Below are 13,726 nucleotides of genomic sequence, written 5' to 3'. Positions count from 1 at the left end.
AAACAGTTGAGAAGACTTTTCCTTCTCCCCTTTTATACATATGCTAGACCCTTATGTTTTGATTACATGATATACAGGTATTTTGAAAATGAAGTGAAAATCTTTCCACAGTTTGAAAGTTTGCACAATTGAAAATGGACTCTAAGTGCTTTTCCAGTTCAATGCTAGTTCAGATCAAATGGAGTAGTCAACCATTGTAATGTCAACTGTGAAAGACAAGGCAGGGTATCCACTGAAGTCTATCAGTGTCATGATTAAATTCATCAGGATGTTTCTGCTCTCTGGAATCATTTCTGTGTCACTGGTCAGGTTTGGGATATTGACCTGAGGCAGTGCAAGCTATTGGCACCATTCAAATTCCCTGATTCTCTTTATGTTTTGTGTTTTTGTAATGAATGTACAGTTGTCAGCATAGCTGTTCTGGGGAACTATTTTGGTGCCAGTGCAGAGAAAATGGGAAGTGAGTACTTCTTCACGTAAATTCTCTAGCACTTACTCTTTCTACATTTTGTGAAGATAGTTTTCAGTATGATTGCTTCATTTTGGGCTACAAAACCATATTGTCACTTCTCAGCTGGGAGACAGATTATGATAATACCTGTTTTGTACTACACTGGTAAACTCCACTTTTCATCATGGGAGAAAGTAATCAAAATAAACTATTTGAATTTCAGGGAGGGTGGTGTCTGTTATATGAAGAGTTGATAATGAAATGAGAACCCCGCTGATGTGCCCAAGCGAGGTTTGTACCCTTAAGCTAAATAGCCATCTCTAATGTTCTACACAGAACTTCCTATTGCTTTACCTACTTGAAGCTATAATTTTAGTGAATTGACTGGAGAAAAAGATGTTGAATCTTTCTACCTTATGCATATTTAAAGAGATGGTAAGTGCCTATTGTTGGTTGAATCTAATTTTTTGCCTGAATGTTGATTGTCTGGTATATATTATAGAAATGAATGAAAAAAGTTTTTGTTTCTGATAACCCCCCACAAGGATGCCAGGTGTTTCTTTATAATGATGAAATGTCTTGCGCTAGATTTCTAAATCATATTGGCAGAACAAACAAGACTTTTCTAAGGTGGAGTTGTGTATTTGCTGTGGTTTCATTGGTTGAAAGACCCTTGTCTGAGTGAGTAAACACTAGAAATATTTAGCAAGACATTTCTGAACTTAATGAAGTAAGGGACTATCTAGGTGAGGCATAAAAGTAAAGAAGCTTTTAGCTTTGTAACCATGTTCATAAATGGTATTGTCCTGGTTTCAGGTAGGACAGAGTCAATTTTCCTCCTAGTAGCTGGCAGGGTGCTATGTTTTGGATTAGGATGAGACGAGCGCTGATAACATGCTGATGTTTTAATTGTTGTAGAGCAGTGCTTACACCAAGCCAAGGACTTTTCAGCTTCTCGCTCTGTCCTGCTAGCGAGCAGGCTGGGGGTGCAGCAGGAGCTGGGAGGGGACAGACCCAGGACAGCTGACCCAAACTGGCCAAAGGGGTATTCCATACCATCTGACGTCATGCTGAACAATATATAGGGGTGGCTAGCCGGGGTGGGGGGCCGGCTGCTCGGGGATAGGCTGGGCATCGGTCAACGGGTGGTGAGCAATTGCATTGTGCATCACTTGTTTCGTACACATTATTACTATTAATACTATTATTATTATTATTATTGTTATTATTATTGTTATTATTTTCCCTGTCTTAATAAACTGTCTTTATCTCAACTCACAGACTTCACTTTCCCATTTCTCTCCCCCATCCCGGAGAGGGAGGGGGGAGGGTGAGTGAACGGCTGTGTGGTGTTTGGCTGCCAGCCGGGCTAAACCACAACAGGTATTTTCATGAACATGAAGAAGTGTAACTGGCTTCAGGAAAGTGTAAACAGGTCTTGGGTTGTAGAACCAAACAGCCTATAAAAAAAAGTCAAAGATAACGTAAATGCTAAAGCAAGATTGCGCCCTGTCCCTCCCAGTGTAAAAGTAAACTGTCAGGTACAAAGGGTGAAGCAGCAATGAGGCAGCAGTAAGGCAGTCATGAAGATTATGTTGAGAAACATAAATATAGAAGCATGTATAGGAAAAAAAGTCACTGGAGAAATTCAAAAGTTAAAAGGCAAAGCAGTTAGAAGAGCAGAAAACTGCATTTTGTAGACTAGACAGGCAGTTAGAGTAGAGAGCTTGGATTTTATGTTTAGCTGTCTGGAGAGAGGAAAAAATAGACCTTTTAGGAAAAACAAAGAAGATTCATATTTAGTAGATCCTGAATAGTAGGGAGTTGAGAAATGATTTGTAGACTAAATTCTTGATCTTCATGAGCAGTCACTAAACTGTGTAGGCAAGGAAGACAGCCAGTAAAATAAACTTCAGATGAGCTATAGGAATTCAGCTGCAACTGTCTTATATTTGTTGGTGGTAAAATGTATCTGGTTGAAAACTAGGGGTTTTAATTCACCAGAAATTTATATGCATCATTTCAGCTCCAATGATTGTTGAAGTAATTTTTGCTACAATTTCTGCCAGACTGAAAGCTCCCAAGACTTCGTAAGCATTCAGTGAAGTTAATGCTTGTTATTTAAGTGCTCATGAGCACAAAAAACAGTCCCGTAGGCCTTCAAGTTGGCATCTGTCAGATGCTTGCCTTGCATGTTCAGAATTCATCTGATTGAGAATGTTTCAAATGAAAAATTTCAGTCTTGATGAACCCAAACTTTGTAGTACTTAGACATCTCTATATAAGTACATTTATATAGAGGTGTGTGTATACACACACACGCATATATATAACTGCATGGGTATATATATGTATACTTGTTTATATTATAATATATATAAACATCACACATTGCACATGCATATACTTATGTATATATACATGTAGTCATAAAATCTCCAGCAGTTAATCCGTTAAGCAATCTGAAGAGATACTAACGATACATACAGAAATGAGATGTTTGGCTAGGTGGGGAGTGAAGACTCGAAGTACAGCTCTGATGTAAACCAGGGATCTCTCAGTCTTTTTGTGTCACTGTGAGCACTTAAATGATCACAGATCCAGTCCAGGAAGTTGTTTATTTAATATGCCAGTGGTAGTAAAAGTCAGTGGAAAGAATTCTTACTATGAGAAAAGATAATTGCAGACTGACCACACGTGGATGTCTTGGAAGAGTTCATGAGTAAAAGAAGTGGCCAGCTGATGAGTTGGAGTACTGAATGTTTAGAGATGAGAACGTGGCTGGGGAGTGGGGACTGGAACTGGAAGTAAGAGTGTTTGAAGGAAAAGATACTAATCTCAGAGAGTTTAGGAATAAGAGGAGAATGTAAATGAGGAATTCTCACTATCAGATATAGGAAAAAATAGGAGAGGCTTAGAAGCAGAGTCCTGGTAAGCCTTTATTATGTAATTGAGATTTTTTTGAAAGAGATATAGTTGACGGCTTATATACATGAGGGACTACAAGTTTTGTTGAAGTGGAAGAGGAAATATCTTAAAGGTAGGATTAAGCCATATGCATATTACTTAGAATGGTCTTAGAACAATAAGTATGCAGAACTAACAAGCTATTTCAAGGGAATTTAAATCAGAATGGCTACCAAGCTTACAGACACTAGAAATGAATTGAGTGAAATTACCCTGTACTTATCGCAGAATGACAGAATGGTAGAGGTTGGCAGGAGAATCTGGAGGTCGCTGGGTCCAACCCCCTGCTCAGGGAGGGACGCCCAGAGCAGGCTGCCCAGGACTACGTCCTCAGAAGATGTCCGAGGAGGGAGACTCCACAACCTCTCTGGGCAGACTGTGCCAGTTGTGCTCAGGCACAAGTAAAGAAGTGCTTTGTGCTATAGAGATGGGGCCTCTTGTGTTTCAGTCTGTGCTTGTTGCCTCTTGTCCCGGCACGTGGACAGGAGGAATGCATGACTGAACTGAGGGAATGCTGGATGATGAAAGGAAGCTCATCAGAAATAAGATGATGTGAATTGTACTTTACAGAATGGCCTCATTTTAAGCAAGGAGCAGATGAATAGTGATGATAATTAGGTGGCTGCAAGATAAAAGCAGTGTAGAAATTGCTACCATCTTTCCCTGTTGTCCTCTCAGACAAGTCTCAAACATGAATAACAGGCACACATTGATTCCCTGGTCCTTTTACTGTCCTGACCTGATGTTTAAGGCTCAGTGGGGTCAGATGGAATCAAAATGAATGTGATGGCTTTGGATAAAATGACAGCAAATGAGAGTGGCTGGTTGACAAGTTGGTGAGCATCTGCATGGCGTGAAATACTGGAGAATAGAAAAAGGGATCAAATGTAAACTCCAGGTCAAGGACATGGCTTTTTAAGTGGATTAAGTATTTGGAGAAGGGTGAAGGGGTGAGAGCAGCTGATTGAAGTGCTATTTGGAAATTACATTATTCTAGATGTTTTAGACTAATTGAGATGGTGTGATTGAAGGAAGGAAGATAAGTTTGCTTGTGTTTCTCAGAGAGAGTGCTTCATTCTTGGGTGTAAGGTTACTTGCAATTGTTTCAGGTGAATTGGATTTTTTAGATGCATACACTTCACTAACAGTAATGGGAACAGTTTGCATCAAGAAGAACCTACACCCCTTTCAGCCTCTCACTTTTAAATCATAGTGCATTAGTGCTATTGAATAAAGGATTGTCTGGAAACATTATCCAAATATTATTCTGAATTTCCACTTTGTCCATTGAAATTCAGACCTTGATATTACACCTGTGTGTTTCAAGCCAGAGTGAGAACAAAAACATGTACTCAAGTTGTGTGCAGTAGATTTACAATATATTAAGGTGTAATTTTTTGTGTAAGGATTATATGGAGTACTACTCTAATTGTAGAGAAGATGTTGAAACAAATGAGCTAAATGCGTAGTGAATTTCAGTTAGAGTCATTTTGATTACAGAGCTAATTAAACAAAACAAACTAAGCTGATCACAATTCTGGGACATATGGAATCAAACCTTCTAATTATGCATGTTGTGTGCAGAATTAAATTGTTTATCAGAGAATGGTACACTGTGCTGAAAAATGTGATACATGCATATTTAATAGATAGCTGCTTTTATGCTGTCGCTTTCTGTCTGCAACTGTCAAGGATGGAAAATTCATGTGTGGCAATTGTCACACCTGCTCCAATTAATTAAGTTAAGAAACTGAGAGAAATTGTGTGGGAAAGACCTTTTAAAATAACTGCAGTGCTAAGTTTTTCCATATTCTATGGGATTTTCAAAAGTAAAGGTGAGAAGGGCAAGACTTATCTTGCTCCATAAAATCCTATTACAGATCGTGTAAATCTTATTAAATGATTATTCAGATACAACAGTAGGCTCCTGAGTAAATCTCTGATACTTATAAATGATTGTTTTAACAAAGGTTTAAAACAGTAACAAATGGAATAGAGTGACCGTAGGACTGTTAGATCAGACACAGACACACAGACACAGATTTCTAGGTTGGAAGAGACCTCAAGATCATCGAGTCCAACCTCCGACCTAACACTAAGTACTCCACTAAACCATATCGCTAAGCTCTACATCTAAACGTCTTTTAAAGACCTCCAGGGATGGCGACTCCACCACCTCCCTGGGCAGCCCGTTCCAATGCTTAATAACCCTTTCGGTAAAGAAGTACTTCCTAACATCCAACCTAAAACTCCCCTGTCGCAACTTTCGCCCATTCCCCCTCGTCCTGTCACCAGGCACGTGGGAGAACAGACCAACCCCCACCTTGCTACAGCCTCCTTTAAGGTAACTGTAGAGAGCGATAAGGTCGCCCCTGAGCCTCCTCTTCTCCAGGCTGAACAAGCCCAGCTCCCTCAGCCGCTCCTCGTAAGACTTGTTCTCCAGACCCCTCACCAGCTTGGTCGCCCTTCTCTGGACTCGCTCGAGCACGTCCATGTCCTTCCTGTAGCGAGGGGCCCAAAACTGAACACAGTACTCGAGGTGCGGCCTCACCAGAGCCGAGTACAGGGGGACAATCACCTCCCTAGACCTGCTGGCCACACTGCTTCTTATACAGGCCAGGATGCTGTTGGCCTTCTTGGCCACCTGAGCACACTGCTGGCTCATATTCAGCCGACTATCAACCAATACTCCCAGGTCCTTCTCGGCCAGGCAGCTTTCCAGCCACTCATCTCCCAGCCTGTAGCTCTGCTTGGGGTTGTTGCGCCCCAGGTGCAGGACCCGGCACTTGGCCTTGTTGAACTTCATACAGTTGACCTCAGCCCATCGCTCCAGCCTATCCAGATCCTCCTGCAGAGCCTTCCTTCAACAATCAGCAAACTTGCCACACTAATGGCTGTAACTGGATAATTCTGAAATTATCTTGGGAAGAATCTGTCAGTGCAAATGCACTTACCTACAAGCAGCTTGCATCATGAATGCTTTAGAGGTACAGAAAGCAGTAATTGATCCGAATGTGCTGAGACTGAGTGGAAGGCCAGACCAGTATCTCTTTCTTGACAGAACACTTTTGGTGGAGGCTTTTTCTGTCATCCTCGGTGACAGTTGAGTTTATCCAGCTTGTTGTTACCTCCTTCTTGTTTGTGTCATGGTAGCACACACTGAAACATCTGGTACATCATGTGCTCTTGGGCTAAGAAACGTGCATCTACATATTAGGAGATTCTTCTTCCCATGCTCCCTGCATGTGCATCCATGCATGTACAAGCACACCCTAGCAAGTGGAGATGCTAAAAACGAAGGCAGATTGTGGGCAACAAGGGAGCATTGTTATCCTAGGTGAGGAACAGAGTCGGGCGAGAGAGAATGAACAGTCAAATGCAGAGGGACTGAATCCCTAGGCATCTCTGTCATGCTGGATCACCAGGTGCTCTGTTCTCTTTAGCATAAAATAGCATAAGTAGCATAAAATAGCATAAGTAGCATAAAATTTGCATTCTTGAGATTTTCCTTTGTTTTCTTTGAACCCTGCCTGTGGCACAAGTCAATGGGAAAAATACATTTGTTTCAATATTGTTAGTGCCCTGCTATTGCATTAGATCACTTGCATGTATTTGAAAACAGTGAAACTGTCTGAAGAAAAGTCAGATCTATCTGGGAAATTAATTTTGTGATGTAATGGTTTCATTGAGTTAGTAAATGGACTGACAGAAATGCTAGATAATGTGAAATTTCAGGGGAACAAGTTCTAAATCTTCAATGTTCAGAAGATGTTCTAGATGTTGTTGAGTATTTAAAAGTTGTGGTATAATTAGTTTAAAAGAATTACTGCATTTGATCTTAGCTAACCCTCCACAATAAACGAAAGCCTGAACAGTTTGTAGAAGACTTCAAAAGACATTGAAACAGGCAGTGGAGGTACATATGGGTTAGTAAAAGATAATGATTGATGCTTTTTAACTCAGCAGTGTGTAATCCTATACCACTCAGTGCAAGCATGCACTGATTGCAGTGGGAGTCCTCTGGAATTAAAACAAAATCATTTTTTCATCAGTTTGGTTTAACTGTTTCATTAGTTTGCACAAATTAATTTTAATTTTTAATTTAAAAATGAATATTGTTCTGAAAGTATCTGCATGTATCTCCTGTGTTCTGGTGTACATCTGAAACTGTAAATTCTGCTGTCACTTCTCAGTCAACGTCTCTATCTCTTTCCGTCATGTTACTATATGGATTTGGAAAGAGGCAGAAAAAAGTCCTGTGCAGCGTACAGGTGCAGTATGATGTGGTGCTAGCTCAGATCCTCACCCTTACGGTTGGGATGCTTCTGTAGTGCCATGTGCTCTCGTCTGTTGGATCACTGCTCTGCCTGGAATGGACAGCAATGGTGAGTGGAGAAAGTAAATCGGAACTTTTAATTTCTAAGTGCCTGTTTTTAGTCAGCAAGGAAATATTTTGCATATAGGGAGGTAATATGGGAAATGCAGTATATTGGAGCCCTAATAAATGTGATCTTACTTTAGTGAAGGAAGACTGTAGAATTTTATTTTTAGATAATCCTGGGGCCATCCCTTTGTTGGTGAACCTTTGATACAGCTGCCAAAATTGGACAAAGATAAGATCAGAAGAGATTCTAAGTATTTGAGAGAAAATATAGAAGTTGTTAGGGATACTGATACAAAGTACAGAAAAGTTTGTCACCCTCCCATTTGGGAAGCCATAACTTGGAAAAAATAAAATGTTTTAAAATGTAATGTGTCAGCTGCAGAAGGTTTTGAACTCAAGTGTTTTTTACTCTTGTATGTGAAATGAGGTAGGACACCTGTTTCTGGATATAAAACACTGTTAATCACATCTTAATGCACAGGAAATCAGTGCACAAAACTACTCTGGATACACTGTTTCACACTGCAGTCTGGAGGACCCTGCATCTTCCTGGCAGCCTACCCACTGGAGGTGGAATGTACTGTTTGCCCTGTGTCGCACTGTGCTGTGCGTCTCTTGTGGCTGAGACAGCAGCAATCTGCCAGCAGAGAGCAGTGCAGCCCGTTGTCACTGCTTGAGGGGAGATAAATGGAAACATATGTCAGGAACAAAGCACATAAATAAGGAATACAGAGAAGCACTAAATGCACAGTTAGAACTGAACATAAAGGTGAGGCAGGAAAGATGCTCTCAAGGAGTAAAATAGTGAAGAATGAAGGCAACACTTGGTGAACATAAAAAAAAAAAAGAAGGTAAATATAAAAATAGATTACTAGAAAGCAAACTGGAGAATAAGAAAAATACAGAAAAGAGAAGGGAAGACCTTGAAAACAGACACAGAGATTAAAAGGAAAAATGTAAAGAGACTGAGACATTCCCCTTTACCTTCTGAGCCAAAGTTGCAGTTCCTGATCCTGGGCACTGGTGAAGGACAGGGACACAGAAAATGCTAGTCCATCATGGATCAATATGCATGTGTTTATCTTGGCCCTACTTCTTAATGCACTTTCTGTATTGTCATTTGGATGAATTATCTGTATGTATGCATGCTGGTATTCATCTGTGATTAATAGAGGATAAAATAAAACTAAAGTCCCAGGCTGACTTTCAAAATCTTACTTTTGGAGAGCATCGTTTTACAAGTAAATGTTTTTGCAAAGGTGCAAAGGTTGTACCACAGCTTTTATAGAATTTGTTCCTGTTTCTCATAAATTTTTTTAGAACCCTTCTCAGGAATTGACACTGTTATAATACATTGTATTAAGCTGATAGGTAAATTTCAGCTGTGGAGTGTGGCATTCCCCAGTTCTAACTCAGAAATGCATCATAATCCAGCATCACAAATTGTGTAGGACTGCCAGTAGATTTTAGGGGATGGAAGGAAGGGGAACGGAGGTCTTCTGTTCTTGCAATGAGTAGAGTGTGTCTTCAAATCCAATTTCTTAAGGATTTTTCTAGGTTATTTGTTGCATGTTGAAAGCAAGTATTTTTTCCCACCTTCTTCCCATAGTATCTCCCCAAAGTCTTTGTGAAATGTCAGTGTGTTCTGTAAAACCTGCAGCTTTCTAGTGGTGCTTTTGGTTTTACTGTGACCTTTTGAGATCATTACAACCCCCATCCCCAGAATCCCCTGGCTCTCCTTACTTAATTGCACATGGGAATGGGAAAATAGGATTCCAACTTGATTGTTATCCAGGTGGCGTTTCCTGTTACTTGCTTAGCTTTACAGTTTTGGGTACAGTAATTAGTATACAGAAAGCTGGAAAGATGCCTGTAATTCCAAAATGAACTCTCTATAGCTCTCTCCCTCCCACTTGCGCTCTCCTTTTAGTACCGCCCCTTCCATGCACCCTTTAGCCAGCAGCAAGACAGCTGTGTTTGATCATAAACCACTTAAACTACAGGCTCACTGGAAGGGGAAACTTTAGCGTGAAGTGCAGGATTGGTTTGTCTTGGGGAGGGGGTTTGTCTTTTCTTTTCCCTTCTCTCTCCCTGAACATTGAAGACTTTCGCAGCACTCTCCTTTTATTTTCTCTGTGAACTTGCATGAAGCTTACCAAATCATTACATTAAGTGGCTTTGTGAGATGCCCTTAAACAGAGTTGTGGAAAAGAGCAGCAGAAAACGGACAGTGGAGGTGAAGCACGACTTGCAGATGGACTGAGACAGCCCTGGGATCTGGGCAAGCAGTTCCTTCTCTGTGTTTTCTGAGCACTCCACAGTATTAACAAATCGCTAACAGCAATGGATTATATGTGACGTGAAAACCAGTTTGGCTCTTTTAGATTATCTTACGTCATTAATTTTAACTATGAATGTGGAGTAAAAATGGCTGTCTAGAGCAAAATATGCAAGACGGGGAAAAATTGCAGAAGAAAGTATTGAATCAGTTAAACAAAGCTTCGAAGCATTAAAACCTGCAGAAATCATCAAGCTCTGAGAAGTCTCATCATGAATTCTGGAGTTGCTTTGAAATATGGAAATGACTCTCCTGCAGAGCTGAGTGAGGTAAGCAGTTTCAGTGCCCTTCTTTATGCTTTAAAAAGAAACGCTCCCCGTTTGGGTTTTCACTCTGCAAGCAATGCAATTAAAAATTAATAGAATGTGTATCTTGCTATAACTTGCTGTGCCAGTGAGGAAATGACCTGAACTTTTCTTGCTGCTTTAGACTGGTGAAAAGCAAATGATTGTAATCGTGTAGAGATGCTTTTTCCTGTTTCCCTGCAGCAGAGATTCCCTTACCTCCCAAGAGCTGTGTTTATACCCAAGGTTCATCTTTGCAGTAGGTGAAATATGGAGATCTCAGCTGATATTAACCAGATGGTGACTAATTTAGGAGGGAGGTGGGGTGAGCGGAAGATGACAAATATTTATTGGTGTGACAACAACATTGGCAAAGTTGTATTTGATTGTATTTATCCAACGTGATGTTGTTCCTTTAGGTTAGGTGAATGTTATTTTCCTTGCCTAAAAGATATCAAGCCATGGGAAACTTTCTGCTTTTCCATTGCAAAACCTAGTATGCTGTTATTTCTTTAAGTTGTGGGTATGTCTGTTTTTTGTACAACATGTTTGTGTATGTTTTTAATAAATTAGAAATTAAAGCCATATCAGATGTTATGCAAATACTTAATAAATATTTCAGAAGTGGTGTATTTCTGGCAGTCGCTGAAATGTTTTGGATGCATCATCTTTATGGGTTTACCTGTCCTGAGAACTGCTAATTTGAATTATGTTCTGAAATCCCAAGCATTTTATTGAGGTCATTTTGTAGAAAATTGAATCTGCTTTCCCAGTTTAACTGAAATGGTCCTCTTTCTTCTTTGCCTATTTCTTTGATACATCTTACATTGTAACATTATTTATTTTATATTTTATTAGAAATAATAGGACGTGCTTAGCAGAATGAGAGAGTTCACAATTTGAGGAGTTAATTGTACAGAGATAGGAGACAATGAGGTATAGCATGGAAAGTTAATCAGAATCAGTAGGCTTGTGGGGGGGGGCAGCAGTGTAGGGGAAAGCAAAGTAAATATGAGAGACCTAAGCCAGTGCAGTATCTCGCCATGGAAGATGAGTGGTAGGTTTGTGGCTGGGGAGTTCTACTAAAAGAAATTCTGTATATATTCCTCCTTTAACTACAAAATAGTTCAATTAAATTAACTCTATGTTACTTTTTCAAATGATTGTTTAGAAATTGTGTACTGGCAACACAGCATAGATTGAGTTCATAACCTCAGTATAAAAGCCTGGGTTATTTTTGTAAAGAGTCTGCCATGGGGTTCCTGGCTACACTTTTCGTGTTGGTCTGTTGTTCACTGCTTTCTGTTCCTTCAACGTTTGATTTTCAAGGCTCCAGGGTCACACACAATGTGGAGTGTCACAAAAATCTGATACTTGCTTAGCTATTTGGAGCAGGCAGCGACTCTTCTACCTTGAAACATTACCTGTTCAAGTTTACTTTACCCATCACAAAATAAGACTTTTGTTGTAAGTATGTTTTGCATCCGATGTTTTAACATGAGAAATATCAAAAGGAGTCTGTGTCCACGCACCATGGAACATTTTGTTTGTTTGTTTATTCCAATGAACTTTAATACTTGATTTACATCTGTAGTCTGGTGCCACAGATGAGTTAGAAGTAGGCCCCTTTCTGACTGCAAACATACCAGTGAAGATGTTACGTTCCTGAGTTTCCCCAGCTGCTAATCATCGTTTCTTTGCTGCTGGTTATCATCTCTGTGATTTGAGCTGCTTGTGTAAGCATGCTTTAGTCCGTTTCACTCAAAGGGCCAGGTCAGCCTCAGTATTGGTCTTTAAATAAAACAGCACATTCTGAATGAAACATGGAGGGCTTACAGAAATAAGCCCTACATGGGAGAATACGCATAAGTACTCTGAGATGCAGTTAGTTGCTTGCTTACCTTTAATTATTCAGCCAACTGTTGTCTCCATGTAATTTGCATGCTTCCATTATGCCTTTTCCTACTGTTGATTTGAACTGCTGTTTTTGTTGTTATTGAAGACAGGAAGCCTTTGGGAAAGCCTATCTGTGTTTCTCACATCTTTGTCGTGCTTTTCCCTTTTCCTTACTTTCTGATTATATCTTCTGTATGCCATATTTATTTTTGATCAATCGAAGACAGAGGCACTGTGTTCAATGGGAGAAGTTGAAACTGAACTGTCTACAAGAGGAAATTAGTGCAGTCCTACTCTGTTTTCACTTGAAACTCTGACTCTACTGTCAGCTCATATTTTCCTGTTGCAGTGGTTGTTACCAGTGTGTATGTCTACATGGCAAAAGAATGACAGACCAAGAAAGTCTACAATGCACAGTGGATTTTATTGTAGGTGCTTTTGTCTCTTTGTTTTAGTATGTGAAGTTCTAGGCATGAAACTACTATTATTAAAATAAATAGGAAAACTACAAAGCCCTGGAGGTATAGTAAATGTGTTCTTGAATGGATGCATTAGACAAAATAGAAAATGAAATTATTGCAACTCATTCCATTTGTATTGAAACTTTCTCTGCTTGAGATTTAGATCTCTCTTTGGGAAATGTGCAAAATATAAGCTACATAATTTTTTCAAGACACAGCTGTAATTGTAGAAATTTTTGTGTGGTTGATGTTTGCTCTTCCTATACTCTTGTCCAGGTAAACAGAAATCTCGATAGTCTTTATTTGCTTCTCCCTGTTCCATTCCAAAGGTCATGCAGAAATTAAATAAAATAGAAAATAATCAGATTTCTATCACAGGTAAGTCTGACTTGTACAAAACTCATGCTTTGTGGTTTCTAGCTTTAGAGTTCAAACTGTTGCTTATTGATCCGTATATCAGTATGTTGCCTTATTTTCTCTGCTTTTCTTTCCCTTCAGTCTTATTTTTGTTCTGTTCAAAGAAAGATTGGCCAATGTGCTGTTTGCATGGGAGATTCAGTGTGTTGTAACTAAATACAGTGGTAGAAAAAACATTGTTCTTGTGTTGCAAGGCTTTCTGTGGTGGTGCTAGTGTCTTTTTTTTGTTTGTTTGTTTTTAAGTAAGTGATACATTAAGAGAGGCAAATTTTTTTTTAAAATCTGAATTTCGCAGATGACTCTTTCTGTACTCCATGAGAATGCAGTACAGGCTTTGATACCTTTTAAGTAAATAGTGATATCCAACTATGTGGGCTTTCACCTGCCAATCAATATTATGCCTTTAACGTTATTTATGGAGTTTGCTTTTTAAGGCTTCATTAAGTATGGATGTGATGTGTATACAATACATAACACACAAATTAGGTATGTGCTCTTTGGATTCCTTCTTTTTCTTTTTTTTAGTCA

The 13,726-nt window shown here is 39.5% G+C and overlaps 1 protein-coding gene across 9 annotated transcripts in view; it reads left to right on the top strand.

Moving 5' to 3' along the window:
• The window catches only part of MCC (MCC regulator of WNT signaling pathway), a 207,507-nt gene that overhangs the window by 36,398 nt on the left and 157,383 nt on the right, over positions 1–13,726 (top strand). Inside the window, exon 1 of one of the 9 annotated variants that reach the window (XM_035562611.2) lies at positions 9,757–10,409. The exons of the other annotated variants lie outside the window; for them this stretch is intronic. Within the exon in view, the coding sequence (XP_035418504.1) occupies positions 10,353–10,409 (57 nt within the window). The 5' untranslated portion in view covers positions 9,757–10,352. Of the gene's footprint in view, positions 1–9,756; positions 10,410–13,726 lie in introns of those variants that run through there. 9 annotated transcript variants of the gene reach the window in all.

This window comes from Cygnus atratus, chromosome Z, assembly GCF_013377495.2.
Source record: "Cygnus atratus isolate AKBS03 ecotype Queensland, Australia chromosome Z, CAtr_DNAZoo_HiC_assembly, whole genome shotgun sequence".
NCBI classification, from domain to species: domain Eukaryota; kingdom Metazoa; phylum Chordata; class Aves; order Anseriformes; family Anatidae; genus Cygnus; species Cygnus atratus.
This window is presented reverse-complemented; position numbering and strand designations above follow the sequence as displayed.